The following is a 14,623-nucleotide window of genomic DNA, read 5'->3' on the forward strand; positions in this document are numbered from 1 at the left end:
TTCTTTTCACTTCAATACATAGATGCCATTGTAGGGTTATGAATTGGACTAATTTTAGTGTTATTGGTCTCAAGGAATAGTGAGGCATGAGGGCAGGAGGAGAGGTGAGGAAAGGGCTGGTTGGTGGAGCAGTGAGAATAATACACGTAACATTTATTAATGAAATTTTGCCGTCTTATGTGGGCATGCTGTGGCTCTCCAAAGTATGATAGTATCATCAAAGATCATTGATCACTGACTACCATAGCAAATGTAAAAATAATGAAAACATTTGAAATATTGTTAGAATTACCAAGTTGTGGCAGAGACGTGAAATGAGCAGTGGCATCAGCAGTTGATGGTGCAGACAGACTTGCTTGATGCAGGGTTGCTACAAACCTTCAGTTTATAAAAAAAATTAAAAAATAGAAAAAAATGTGCTCTCTGTGAAGTGCAATAAAGCAAAACTCAGTGAAAAGAAGTATTCCTTTATAGGTAGGACAGTAGTTGCTATGCACAGCAGTGCGTTAAGGCTAATTTGAGACTATTCATCCTCATTTTTGCCAAGTATTCATATATATGTGATTTGATTAAATTCCCACAACACTGTGAGAGAGGTAAAGACGTCATTATTCTCTTTATTCTTCAAAGAGAAAAAGCTGGTACAGAAAGGTTAAATGACTGCCCCGAGATCACACAGCCAGCTTGTATCATAACACAGACTGAGATGTTCAGGTGTTCCCTAAATATGTGGGGCTGTGGAATAAATAGTCAAAGTATTTTATTCACTATTCATTCACTTATTTATTGACTTATTCATTCATTTATTTATTCACTAATTCATTTGGGGATTTGATATCAGTGAACCACTATTGGACCACATGGGAACACAATGTCATAATTCCAGAACGAGATAGTACATTACAGTTTGCTTTGAACCATTAAGATCGCGGATAACAGAGAAGGGCATTTCCCATTACTGATGAGGACGGCCTGTCCATAGGTCTATATATTTAGAAAATTGCAGATCTGTGGCCCTTTCCAAAATGACCTGAATGTATTTTAGGGATCTGAGTTTTCATCTGATGAAAGCTAAGTGAGATTTCAAAAAAATCCAAAAATCCAAAAAATAAAATCTACTTATATCTGCTGTTCCAACATGATATCAAGTTTATGATAACAAGTATCTCAAAGCTCTTTAAGAAAAAAATCCATCACTGTCTTTTATTTCCTTGAAGTGGCTCATTATGTTTAGATAGAGCAAAATGCATCAACATTTATCTGGTATACCTTTGGATTTAGTTGATTGCTCGCTATAAAAGGATTTGAGTCAAAGCCAGTTTGCTATTCACAGCCAAGGGGGCTCTAGGGATCTTGTGACAAAGCACTTTGTTTAAGTGAATTCACTCAAAATAATGTTCAAAGTTGTTACTTTCTATTCTTTTACTGCTTTTGTCTATCAAATGGCACTGGTTGAGTCTTCTGAGCAGCTCAGGGTTCAAACAGGTGAGAATGAAAAATTTGAAGACACCTAAGAATTCTTTCACTGAACCCAAGCTAAACTTTGTGTTTTGTTTTTTTTTTTAAAGATGTTATGTGTTTATTCATGACAGACACAGAAAGAGAGAGAGGCAGAGACGCAGGCAGGGGGAGAAGCAGGCTCCATGCAGGGAGCCCGACGTGGTACTCGATCCAGGGTCTCCAGGATCACACCCCGGGCTGAAGGCGGTGCTAACCCGCTGGGCCATTGGGGCTGCCCAACTCCGTGGGTTTTTTAAAAATTATTATTATTTTAAAATTGGTAGCACATCCTTAGGGTAAAAACATCCAAACAATACCAAGAGCATGTAGGTTGAGCAGTGAATCTCCTTCCCAGCCCAATTTCTACATCTCCCAGTTCCTGTCCTTAAAGAAAATGTTGTAATTGGTGTCTTGATTATTTTCCAGAGATAATCTATGCATATTCAGGTCCTGAGTCCTGAGTGTCTCCCACACGGCCCATAAAGGCAGAGTGAAGACATTCCATCAGTGTCGACTTTTTAGATGATCAGTGCCTGAACTTGTGACAACCTGCCTCAAATGCACAAAAATCACATTTAAAAGAATAGGTCACAATTTGAAAAACAAATTATTTTTATTGTGAGTATATGGAGGGATTCAGAGATTCCTACTTAAAGAAATATATTCAACAGTCGTAGAAGGTGGGGAGAAGGGAAGGCAGTCGAATGAAAAATTCTTCAGCAAAGAATTTTCTTGAATAGTAAAATCTCCAGAATGTTGTCTGGTCTCATCATTTCCCTTGGATACTCTTTGAAGACTACATTCAGCCAGGGTTACTTTTTTTTTTTTTTTTACATTTATTTATTTATTTGAGAGAGAGAATGTGAGCATGAGCAGGGCTGGGGTGGGGGGAGGAAGAGGGGCAGCAGGAGAGGGAGAAGCAGACTCCCCGACGAGCAGGGAGCACAATGTGAGGCTCCATCCCAGGACCCCGGGATCATGACCTGAGCCAAAGGCAGACGCTTAACCGACTGAGCCACCCAGGCGCCTCCAGCCAGACTTATTTCTAATAGGAAAAGTTAGAATCTTTATTTAATCATTAAAAGAAGTATAAGTCCAGCTCCAGAATTTATTAGCTTCATGGCCTTGGGTGATATATTTATCCTTTCAGAATCTTCTGGATATCTATAAAATGAGGACAGCAGTACGCGTCCGTCGCGCAGAACGGTGGTGCAGCCCAGTGCACATCGAGCGTAGCTCCTGTTACTCCTCCTGCACTGTCACCTGTGTTTAGGGAGTGGTTGGGGTGAACCAAATACATTTGTCCTGTTGTTTGCTTGGCCGTTGCATATGAAATCATAAATACTAAAGCGTTTTGAAACTTTTATGAAAGGGCTAGCTAAATGCAAAGTAGTTTTATTTACCCGGGCTTTCATAAACATATAATAACTTCTAATGTAAGGTGCTGGTGTGAAATCCTTATTCTTATTTTCCCAGAAAAGAAGGTCATATTTGAGATTCCTTCTGCCTTATCATCTGCTCAACGTAAGCGACACATTCTAATTCCCGGATAGTTGCAGTCGAGCTGGGACGTCCCAAACCATGACATGCTGAGCTCCAGCTCTGCTGGGGCCACAGTTATTTGGATACGTCGGAATGTCCCATCCAACAGAGGACTCTCGCCTGAAAGACTTAGATGCCATTCCGTGTTCCTTAGCCCTGAGGAATAAAGCAACCATCGACTCCAGCTGCTCTAACTTTAGTTGTAACGTACTTACGTATTTTTTCCAGGCCTCTAACCCTGGTCAGTTTGAAAATGACAGTGATGCACTATGGCAGCGAGGACAAGTTCCCGAATCTGCTGTTTGTCATAGTCGAGTGGGAATAAATACAGATGCACCGGATGAAGCCCTGGTTGTCTGCGGCAATGTGAAAGTGATGGGGACCATTATGCATCCCTCAGACAGCCGGGCAAAGCAGAACATCCAGGAGGTGAGCGCGGGGCAGGCCTTGGGCGCCCCCTCTGACACCTGAGTCAGGTGTGCTGGGTGCCCCTGGACGCCGACACGCCTTGCAAAGGGCCCCTGTCCACGTCTCCTGTTGGGGCCAGACGCACACAGTGCGTGACAATTGTGGGTGTCGGAGCCGACAGGCCTGTCTGCTTCACGAGCAGGAAGCCTTCGAGTCACTGTCCACGGGCCCCTGCCCTTCCTTCCATGCATTGTCAGCTGCTGGGCTTGCCCTTTCCTTCCCACGTCCTAGTGTCCCCCTCCCTGTTCATCTTCCAAGCATGGTCCAGGCCAGTTCCTGCCGGTAGTTCTGCTGAGCCTCCCAGCCTCTCGCTCCTGGAGTCCTGGAGCCCTGCCTGCCGCCGCCTTCCCCACTCATCATCTTTCTCTGAGGCACAGTTGGAGGCGCCCCTCCTCCCCTTCTTCCCTCCACCAGGTCAATCTCATGGCCTAAGGCTTCAGGCCAAGACCTTCTCCTACCTCTGGAGAGACGGTTGCCGAGTGGAAATCAGAACTCAGGCCTGGATGTCAGGAGGTGCTTCTCCACTTTGGGCTCGCCCCTGCAACGCGGCCCTGGATAGCACAGCTCCACCCGAACCTGCTGCCCTCTCGAGAGGGTGCAAATGGTGCCTCTCTGATTGGTCCTACCAAGTCTTTCTTACTTTTAACCCATTGGGATAAGAATAATCTTGGGAAGTCACAAGTGCCCTGGAGACCTAAGAGATTGGGATAAAGATGCTGGCTCCTTAGCCAGAACACTCTAGTGTTCTCCGTCCTTGCCCTCCCATCGCTTAATTTTGTTTCCCACTCACCACTTCTACCCTGACCCCGTCTTCTCATTCACTGACTTCTCCTACACGCATCTTTGAGGCTGGGACAGGATTGTGTTTTTGAACCCCCTTTCCTTAGTCTTTTTTAGCTCAAAGGAGACATAATCTGTAAATCATTGGCCATCTTTCCAGACTGCATTCCTTTCCCAGTGCAAATCTGCACTGGTTTTTCTAAACGGGCCAAGGAATGTCCTCTTTTGCTGAGTGGATTCCAAAGAATGGCTGTAATTGTAGACTTTTATACTGATTGCAAAGCCATGGTTCATGTTAGGAGAGCTGTGACCTACTGCCTGATGGGAACTCTTGGGGCTACAAAGTTCTCACGTACATTTCCCGATCCCAGTCCTAGATATGGTGCTTTTGACTTTCAGAGAGAGATAAAGTGTCTGCGTTTCGGATCACACCGACTCAAACTTATTTTTGCTATTGGCTGTTCAATTCCCTACTAGATCTTATCCAAATGCAAATGGAAGATGGTAAGTCGGGAGAGTCCTCCACAACCCCTCCTGCTACCACCAGGCTACCACCCAGAATTCGCCTACCAAACGTCTTGGTTTGAAGAAAACATATTGTCTTAAAATAACAAGCTTCCCTAGAACTTCTCAAATCTCTTGTAGGCAGCCTTCTCGTATAAATAAAATGTCACCCCAATCCAGGCTCTCACTGTGGAATTCCTGTATCCTCTTCCTGCCTGTGGCCACACGATGGGCTAAGGAGAAGCCCAATTTCTGGTGGAAGGCCAGAGTTTTAGTTTTGATTCTGGCAACCACTGGCCCAGGAACCTTGGCACAGGGATGTTCTGTGCCTCTATATTCTCCTGTGAACAGGGAAAGCTCATATTCAATTCACTGGTGTTAAATGTGTCTTTTCGGCTCACATACGTGAAACATTCTTTAGCTTTATCATTATTTATCTGTATAAAAATGCAAATTCTATGTGATTCATTTATTAAATTATTTCATATTAATATGTTTGTTCTTAATAGGTCTATCCACCTTTATGAAATATGGGTTTCTAGAAATCTTATCCCAGAGGCTGCTTTTAGGCAAACAGACTCGAGTGATGGAATGCCGAAAGGGCCCAGAACACTCCCCTCTCCCCCAGGCTGAGTACGGACAGGCCCGGCAGGCTACACACTCCAAAATAACTGACCAATGGGCCTCTTACAACCAGGCACAGTCACCAGAAAAGGGAAGATTCCATATGTCCCCGTACCTCCTCACCTTCCTCCTTTAAATACGGCCCCTCCCACTGTCTCCTGGCAGACAGCCTCTCCCTCCCCGCCCTGTTGGCCGCTCCCAGTGAAGGATTCAGTAGACTTCTACATCGTTTGTTTTGCTTTGGGTGAATCCGTTCACACTGCTCATGCTGCCGGCTTCCTACTCAATTGGATCAACCCCACACTTGGGGGCCCCCATCAGGAGAGTCATCACACTTATCAGTTCTGTTCACTATTACAGACAAGGGAGATGAGGGTGATGATGACAGGGTTGAGAGACATGTGAACTTCATCTTCACCTCCCTTGACTCAGTTTTTCCAACTCTTAAAAATAGCCATTGCCCTCTGAGATGGGGACCCTGGTTGACCTGATTACAAGCATGGGACTGGAGGCAGTTTCTTGTTCTTTAAGGATGCATGGTCACCAGAGCTGGCTTCCGGATGGGCTGTTGCAGGACAGTGGCGAAGCATGTTGCCCAGTACTGCGATGGGGGGAAATGAATAGAAGTCGCCGCCTCGCCCTGGCTCTGTGCCTCCTCACTCAGGGCAACGGAGGTGGTTTTGTGGGTATTAAGCCCATGAGCACCCTGTGTAGAGGCCTGGTGGAGGTCTCTGTGCCTATCTGGACACATATCTGCCACCCAGAGACCACAAAGCAGGTGTGATTGAAGCCAGCATCATGGAAGCACTGGGAAAATGAGGTGGGCCTCGGTGAGGAGCGGCCTCCCTTACCCAGACGCCGTGTTCACCGACGTGACTACAGACTGTAGAAGGAAATGCAGCTCTTACGGTGGAAACAGTGAAATCAGGGTGGAAACGATGTGCTGAGAAACAAAGGAGCATGAAAAACGGCAAGGTCAAGGCAAACAAAGTGAGGTGGTTGAAAGTTGAACACATCAGTCAGATTCTGTGATGAAGGCTGCAAACAAGGCCGCAAAGGATTCAAAACTAAAAGCCAGGATAGCAATCAGCCAAGATGAATTGCTCGAGGATCGATTTCCCCAACCACATCAGCAGTGTGGTAAAGACAGAAGTGTCGGGTCCAAGAAGGTCACGGGGGCGAAGTCTCCCCTCTAGGCCATGAGCCAGATGCAGAAGTTCCTGAGCTTGAGGTGACCCAGTGTCAGCCAGGCTGCTCCTGATGGGAGTCTGGTTGCCTAGGCTGCGGCCGGATGACGGAGACCGAGATCTCCCCCCCTGAACAAACTGGGGTCCCGGGGGCAGGAGCACCTTCTCTGCGGTGCAGTTGCTGAGCTCATGTTGGAGGAGCAAAGGTGTGAAGCAACAAGACAGTGATGGCCACATGTACTCAGGCGCAGAACTTTCCAAGACTGCGATGTGCAAGACCAAATCAGACACCCGACCTCAGCTTCTAGCTTCTGGCTCAATGTGCATTGATGAGCAAGGTGCCGTGTGAAGTCCTGGCCGGTGTTTGGTTCCTGGAGGAGGAGGCCCAGAAGACACAGCTCTGGCCTCAAGGGCTTTCCCTAGGCCACGTGTACACATAGGGAATGGGCAGTGCATGCAGCTTATGTTTAGTTCTGGAAAGTCTACAACCTGGCATTATAAACCAGAAGAGCATTATATTTCTGTTTTTTTTTTTTTTAAATATTTTTATTTATTCATGAGAGACACAGAGAGAGAGGTGGAGAAGCAGGCTCCCTGCGAGGAGCCCGATGCGGGACTTGATCCCAGGACCCTGGGGTCACTACTCAAGCCGAAGGCAGACGCTTGACCATTGGGCCACCCAGGCGTCCCCAGAAGAGCATTTTTCTTACAGAAAATTTGCTATAGAAGGTGTTTAGATCCCCAAGCCAGCCCTCAAAATTTTCTTCAGCCAAAATCTATCTGAAGCACAGTGATAATAATACCGTAGAACCCAAGTACCGTGCGCAGCAGTACGTCTTCAGGGAAGATGCGTCAAAGGGGCCACGTTCCCCCCACATAGCCTGGACAGCCGGAGTGAGGGCACAGCCTCCTCTGCTTCCTGTTGGCAGCAAAGGCCCCCCGTGGGGGCTCAGGCAGGAACCACAGGGAGAGTGAAAAGTAGGCAAAGCAGTTGCAGGACTCCCAAGGTGCAGGGAGTGGGGAGCTGGGTAGGGCCTGGCTGGCTCCTGACCGATGCCCTGTCTTCGATTCTGTGAGTGTCAGGGACTGTCCTGCCATTTTACTACCTTCATTCTCTCATCCCTTCTTCTTTCGTTGAAGGTTTTGGATGAAGTTACTCTGCTGGGCACTGCAGGGGTCCTGAGACGAACTAGCTGAGGGCCTTACCCTCAAAATCAGGACTTTTTAAAAAATTCAAACTCCAAGTAAGAAATACTCATTGGATCTCCAATGCCTGGGATGACATCAGGTGCACAGTAGCTGTTCATGAACAATTTGTTGTTGGCTTGTCCCTCTCTCTCCCCCTCTGCCCCTCCTCTGACTCTCTCTCTCTCTCTCTCCAATCAATTAAAAAAAATCTATTGCATGAATGAAGGCACTCACCATGTTAGCTGCGTGCACAGGACGGTGTGAAATCATGTCTGCCCCTTCCTCGTGTGGCCTGCAAGATCCTCCCGGCTCTGACCTTAACCTTCACAGTCTAGTAATGCCAAACTCTGCCCTGGTCATGCAGACATCGTTCAGGGGACTTAGTCCCTTGAGACTTCGCTCATGATGTTCTTTCTGCCTAGCAAACCTGCCTTGGTCACCCCCTTTCCATCCCTTCTCCCTACCTTAGCTCTTTCCCTAACTCCTATCTTAAATTTATTCCTATTAGATTTATTTATTAGATTGTTAATTTATTTAACAAATGTTAGTTGAGCATCAACGCCATGCAAGGAAATGTACTAGAAGCTGGTAATATGGAAAGCAGGAAAGCATGGCCTTAATGTGTCTTGGCCCTCATGAGGGTATTACATGTCCTACAGGGAAGGCACATAGTAAAGGTGACACAACTAGTAGTCTGGGGATAACTCTGATTAGTGCTACGCAGGAAAACAACAGCTCCCATTAGCACATAAGGCAAAGGGACCCTTCCTAGTACTGGAGATGAAGAAGTGCTTCCCTGGGGAAGGGATGTTTAAGTTAGGGGAGGAGAAGGTAAGAGTGGGAAGGAGAAGCTTTTGAGGCAGGGTAAATGCCCTGAGCCAAAGGCCAGAAGTGCAAGGAGCAGAATTTGCTTGAGAACCAAAATAAACCAGGATTTCTGTGGGGCTTCACCATCTCTAGAAGCCCTCATTTATGCTCCCCTAAGAATATTTTAGGGACCTCCTTGGAGCTGCCATAATTCTCTATTCATAATTCTGTTATCACTCTGCATTTCTCACATTGTAATATAATCATATGGGATGAATCTGCTTTCCTGTCTAGACAACAAACATTTTTTTAAAATGTTCATTTAATAAGTCTAAATTTTAGGAAATTTGGAATGTGAAACCCCATAGAAATAGTATGATACAAGGTCAAGACAGTCGGAAAACCTATCTATTTGTTTATTTTTATTTTTAAATTTTTCTTAATTTTAGTTTTGCTTATTTATTTCTCATTTGAGTATCATTAACACGCAAAGTTACATTAGTTTTGGGTGTGAAACATAGTGATTCAACAGTTCTATGTTATGCTATGTCCATCACGAGTATAGTCGCCATACAATGTAATTACAGCCCCATCAACTCTATCCCTGATGCTGCACCTTTTTTCCCCATGACTTCCTCATTCCCTAACTGGAAGCCTGTATCTCCCACTTCCTTTCACCCATTTTGCCCATTCCCCACCTTCCTCCCCTCTGGCAACCATTAGTTTGTTCTATTTATTTATAGGTTTGCTTTTTGTTTGTTTATTCATTTGTTTTGGTTTTTAGATGCCACATATAAGTAAAACCATATGGTATTTATCGTCCTCTGTTTCACTTAGCATAATATCCTCTAATTCCATCCATGTTGTCACAAATAGCAAGATTTCACCACTTTTTAATGGCCGAGTAATACTCCATTATATGAATATAGCACGTCTACTTTGTCCCTTCCTCTACGGGTGAGCGCTCGGGTTGCTTCCATGTCTTGGCTCTTGTGCGTAGTGCTATGATAAACAGGTGCATATGTCTTTTTGAATTAGTGCCTTCATTTTCTTTGGGTCCTCCATAGTGGAATTATTGGATCATATGGTATTTCTATTTTTAACTTTTTGAGGAACTTCCATATTGTGTTCCACGTGGCTGTACCAATTTACATTCCCACCAATGGTACACAAGGATTTCTTTTTCTCCACATTTTTGCCAGTACTTGTTATCTCTTGTCTTTTTGAGGCTAGCCATTCTGACAGATGTAAGGTGATAACTTATTATGGTTTGGTTTGCATTTCCCTGTCGATTAGTGACATCGAGCATCTTTTCATGTGTCTGTTGGCTACCAGATGTCTGCTTTGGAAAAATGTCTATTCAGGTCCTCTGTCCATTTTTAATCAGATTCTTTGTTTTCTAGTATTCTGTTATATAACTTCTTTATGTATTCTAGATAGTAATCCCTTATCGGATATATCATTTCCAAATATCTTCTCCCATTTAGGAGGTTGCCCTTTTATTTTGTTCGTGGTTTTCTTTGCTGTGCGAAAGCTTTTTATTTTGATGTAGTCTCAATAGTTTGTGTTTGCTTTTGCTTCCCTTGCCTTAGGAGACATCTAGAATAATGTTGCTGTGGCTGATGTCAGAGAAACTACCTATGTTCTCTCCTAGGAGCTTTTAGGTTTCAGGCTTCACAATTGGTAGAGCACAAATTTTTAAAAGGCAATCATTTTTTTAAAGTGCCAAAACCAGTGTAGTGCATGGTATATAGAAGGTGATGAGTAAATGTTAATTGAATAAAACAATGAATGAATGAATTAAGCCAAGCTTTTGTTAACAGCAGGTATCAAAATAACAGTGAGCTCCAAATTATAATTCCCAAGAAGAACCTGAAGTAAAGTTTGCCCGGTTAGCCAGTTAGGAGTCAAGCTACCACCTTTCACAGTCAGCCAAACTAGTGAAGGACGGGGAGCTTCTAATGATATTGGAGGAGCTTTCCACTCACCCAACAGGGTGGGTCAAGGAAGGAGCTGAAGGCCATGTCAGGGGTTTTCCTAAAACAAGAAAAACACAGCACTTTTAGTTACTCTAACACATGGATGAATGTCCGAGCAGTATGATTTTAATTGCCAACAGACCACGGGTTTTGTAATTGTTATATTCCCAAAGAACACTATATCATAAAAGAAAAAGGGTCATCATTTTACTTATAGAAAAAGGTCATTTTAAAAACCGATTCTGCTAGTACCATGGATTCATTAAAAAGAACTCAAAAGAGAACCCCTTGAATCAAACACATCTGGCTTTAGGAAAAATTCACTCTATTGCCTATTATTATCATTTTGCTGGGACCCAGTGACATTATTTTGAGGAATTGGCAGTGAAAGTTGGGAATACCTTTTATAACCTATAAGAGCAATGAAAGAGGAGCACACCATCACTGACCAGCGTGGTTTGAGGGAGCGGCCATCTGTAGGAGAGGAAAGTATGGATCTTAGAAGGCCTAGCAGGTGGCTAATACAGGCTTGCAACCTGCCACTTGAGGAAATTTTCTACAGCAAGGTGTCCAAAATCAATGATATAGGATATAGCCATTCCTCAAAGACCGTTACCTGAACTGAGCCTTTTCAGTTTGTAAATACGTTTGGCGTATTTGTGTTTATTTGGTGTTTATACTGTCTGTTCATTTGGAAATGATCCCTTGCAATCCTGGATCCTGATTGTTTCTCTCCGAAGTGATCAGTCTCCATTCTCAGAAGGAGGATTGGCCTCTCAGAGGAGAGAAAAAAGGCAAGAGTAGTGAACAAGGGAATGTTCACCCTGTAATTTAGACATAAAAACTCTGTCTTGATTTGTCAGTGGATTGAAGTCACTGATATGGACCTTGAAGCTATGGTTTCTCTAAGGAGAAAAACATAAATTTCTCTTAGAATAGTTTGGGCAAGAGAAAGAACAGTCCCACTGTCAACATTCTAATTTCCCTGGGTCCCTTTGGGCATTGATTTGAATAGGAAATATCTAAGCAGGTGAAATCTGTTCTTCTTTAATTAAATTAGGTCGACACAAATGAACAGTTAAGACGAATAGCCCAAATGAGGATCGTCGAATATGACTACAGACCAGAATTCGCATCTTCGATGGGAATAAACACCGCCCATCAAACAGGTAGGCACACAAATTAATTTTGTGTTGTCAACTCTTCAAAGCTTAATTCCCTCGTTAGCTGGAGGTTGCATGCTATGGCATTGATTTCCTCTGTGAAATCCATAGTCATGGGAAAGGGTAGAGCAATTTCTGTGTCATCCTTACTCAACACCCCCATCTCTACTCCTGCACCCTGAGGTACTGGTGAAATATTTTGAAAACCTTGCTTCTTTTCATCGGAGCCACTGTGCTCATGGGATGAGGCCTCAGGGCCAGATGGCAGCTCCAACTGTGAGGAGGGCAGCATTGGGCAGACCCTGGAGAGAGGGACATTGCAGAGTGGGTGGGTCTAGGTCAGAGAGGGGGCAAAGTGGTGTTTATACTCCAACCAGGAATCCTAAAGAAACAGGAACCATTTAGATGGCAAATCCTCCTGTAGGAAAAGAGGAAATCAAGCTAACACCCCAAACTTACTTCTAGATGCAGGGATTTTAAAGTATTTACTCAACCCCTTCCAACACTTGGCCCCCAGTCTCAAGGAAAAGTGAAGAAAATGACACCCCTCTTTTTAATCCTATAGCAGTTATGGGCTCAAAATTCCTCCTTTGCTTCAAATATATCATAGATCAAAGCAAAAGCTGAAAGGGGATAATAAGCATCTATCTGCAAAGATGTCCTGGGGGGCTGTCAACATTCCATTTTGATGTAGGCCTGGAAGGGTTTTCTCCAGAAAGCTCTTTTCCTGACTAAACGTGTTGGAGTGTTTGTGTTTAGGAATGATCGCCCAGGAGGTACAAGAGATCCTGCCTAGAGCCGTAAGAGAGGTTGGTGATGTCACCTGTGAAAATGGAGAGACGCTGCAGAACTTCCTCATGGTTGATAAGGTAACCACAAAATAGATCTACCCCCGGAGCTATGATCCCACGGGGAATCCCTTTTCTGTGGCATCGCAATGCACTGAAACATGCAACCAGGAACAGCAAAGCTTCCCCGGGCTGTGGAGTAACTGGTATCAATTATGGGCATGGATACCAAAAAGAAGCCCCATAAGGGAAAAAGAAAAAGGAATCTAAAAAAAAAAAAAAAAAAAAAAGAAAGAAAAGAAAAGAAAAGAAAAGAAAAAAGAAAGAAAAAGGAATCTGTAACAGTGATGGTTGAGCTCAGCCAGGCTGATTGTCGGAAGGAAACTGGCCTGGGGAACGTCGGCTTAACAGGAGTGCCCCTAAAATGAGGAGCTGATGTCTTGTGAAACAGGGACAAGAAGTTGTGATTAGATTTGTCTTAAAAAATGGAACTGGAACTCACATAACATAATTTAAGTAATTGTAATAGAATGATTACATTCTTAGAATGATTACAGATCGAATGCAGTGTTCATTTTTCTTTCTGAGCATAGTTTTTCAACAAAATTGTGTGTTCCACTTTTACAGCACAATCATAAAGTGGGTCACTTCTACAAAGATATTCATGAGTCTCAGCCTTTTCCCCAAGGGCCTGTCTTCATTCTTTGATATTCAAATCATTCTCTTTTGAGGGGCCGTCCCCTCCTTGTAGATGAGCTCCCCTTCACTCGGTAAAGGGGTCTCAGCCTGCCCTTCCTCTGCTCACCGGGGCTTTGTTGTGTGTGACTTGAGTAGTTCTCCGAGATCATGGGCCTTAGTTCTGTGAAATCCTGCATCTTTTGCAAGGTTGGCAGATTCACTGTGCTGCTGGTTTGCTGTACATGGCACTGATGTATTTGATACTGGAGGGAAAAAACTGATTGACGTGGGGATATTATGGTTGTAGGGTGCGGTATCTGAATGGAGACCGATTGGTAATTTGTCAGTTCACGGGGGCAGTGCTTCTCAAACTTCAAAGTGTACATGAATCCTGGGGGAACTCACTAAAATACAGACTCTGATTCAGCAAGAATGAGGAGAGACCCAAGATCCTGCATTTTCAACCAGTGTTCAGGTGGTGTCAATTTTGCCAATCTTGCTGGTCAGCAAGCCACACTTGGAGCAGAAAGGAGGAGGGTCTCTTTCCGTGTTGGGCCCTTGCTCGCTCTTCTTCCTATAAGCTCTTGGGCAACAAACATTTAGATCATAGGCCTGGATGGCCTGCTCTGCCCTGGGCCGCGGGGGTGGAGGGGCAAAAGTCAAGTTACTTCCTCTTGCTTCCCAGACCCATCGCGAGTAGAAGCAGATCTTTGGTCTCGGACCTGGGCTTTCACTTCCCTTGAGAGGTGTATTGTGAGAAATCTATTTTTAATAATCAAGTCGTGAAGTTTTCCAATTATTTCCTTCAAATGTAAGATAAATGATACTCAGAGGTATTCACGTAGCAAGGTCACACTCACTCTCTTGCATTTTCAGAAAGAAGCTTCCTGGGTGAGAGAAAAACATGTAGGCACAGCTGTCAGGCTCAGGGTGCAACCTGCAGGGTGTCATTAGGCTGCCGAGGTGGGGCTCTTGGGATTACTCATGTGGTAGCAACCATGTCTCTTCTGACTGTGGCCCTCGCCTGGAACAGTCAGGAAAGATTTCTGTGTTTTCTGCGTAGGTCACATCTGCCCAGGGCCTTATGATTGTCACTCTGCAGGAAAATAATTAGTTCTCTGCTGGCCCAGTGTCTTCCCATTCCCAGTTGAGTTGCATGAGGATAGTGAGGATTGTTAGCAGCAGCAGTTCTAAGCGCCGCCCATCCCCTTAACCCCCAAAGAGGCTACAACCCAAATTCATTCCCAAGAAGGCAAGCCCAGAGCCCTGGGACAATAAGGGGTGGTATTTCCATTCTGGGCAGCCGGAGTCGTTTGTCATCTGAGGAGCAACCCACGCCAAGGCAGCAGTTTGTAAGTTAAATACAACCGACAAGAGTCCAGAATGGACAAGTCGTGATTCTCTCAGTAACAGGA

The 14,623-nt window shown here is 44.6% G+C and overlaps 1 protein-coding gene across 1 annotated transcript in view; it reads left to right on the plus strand.

The window, feature by feature from the left end:
• MYRFL (myelin regulatory factor like) overlaps nt 1–14,623 on the plus strand; it is a 101,809-nt gene that overhangs the window by 50,918 nt on the left and 36,268 nt on the right. The window contains exons 10-12 of the mRNA XM_072741590.1: nt 3,271–3,471; nt 11,640–11,748; nt 12,502–12,611. Of these exons, the coding sequence (XP_072597691.1) occupies nt 3,271–3,471; nt 11,640–11,748; nt 12,502–12,611 (420 nt within the window). The remainder of the gene's footprint in view (nt 1–3,270; nt 3,472–11,639; nt 11,749–12,501; nt 12,612–14,623) is intronic.

This window comes from Vulpes vulpes, chromosome 16 (assembly GCF_048418805.1).
Source record: "Vulpes vulpes isolate BD-2025 chromosome 16, VulVul3, whole genome shotgun sequence".
Lineage (NCBI taxonomy): Eukaryota > Metazoa > Chordata > Mammalia > Carnivora > Canidae > Vulpes > Vulpes vulpes.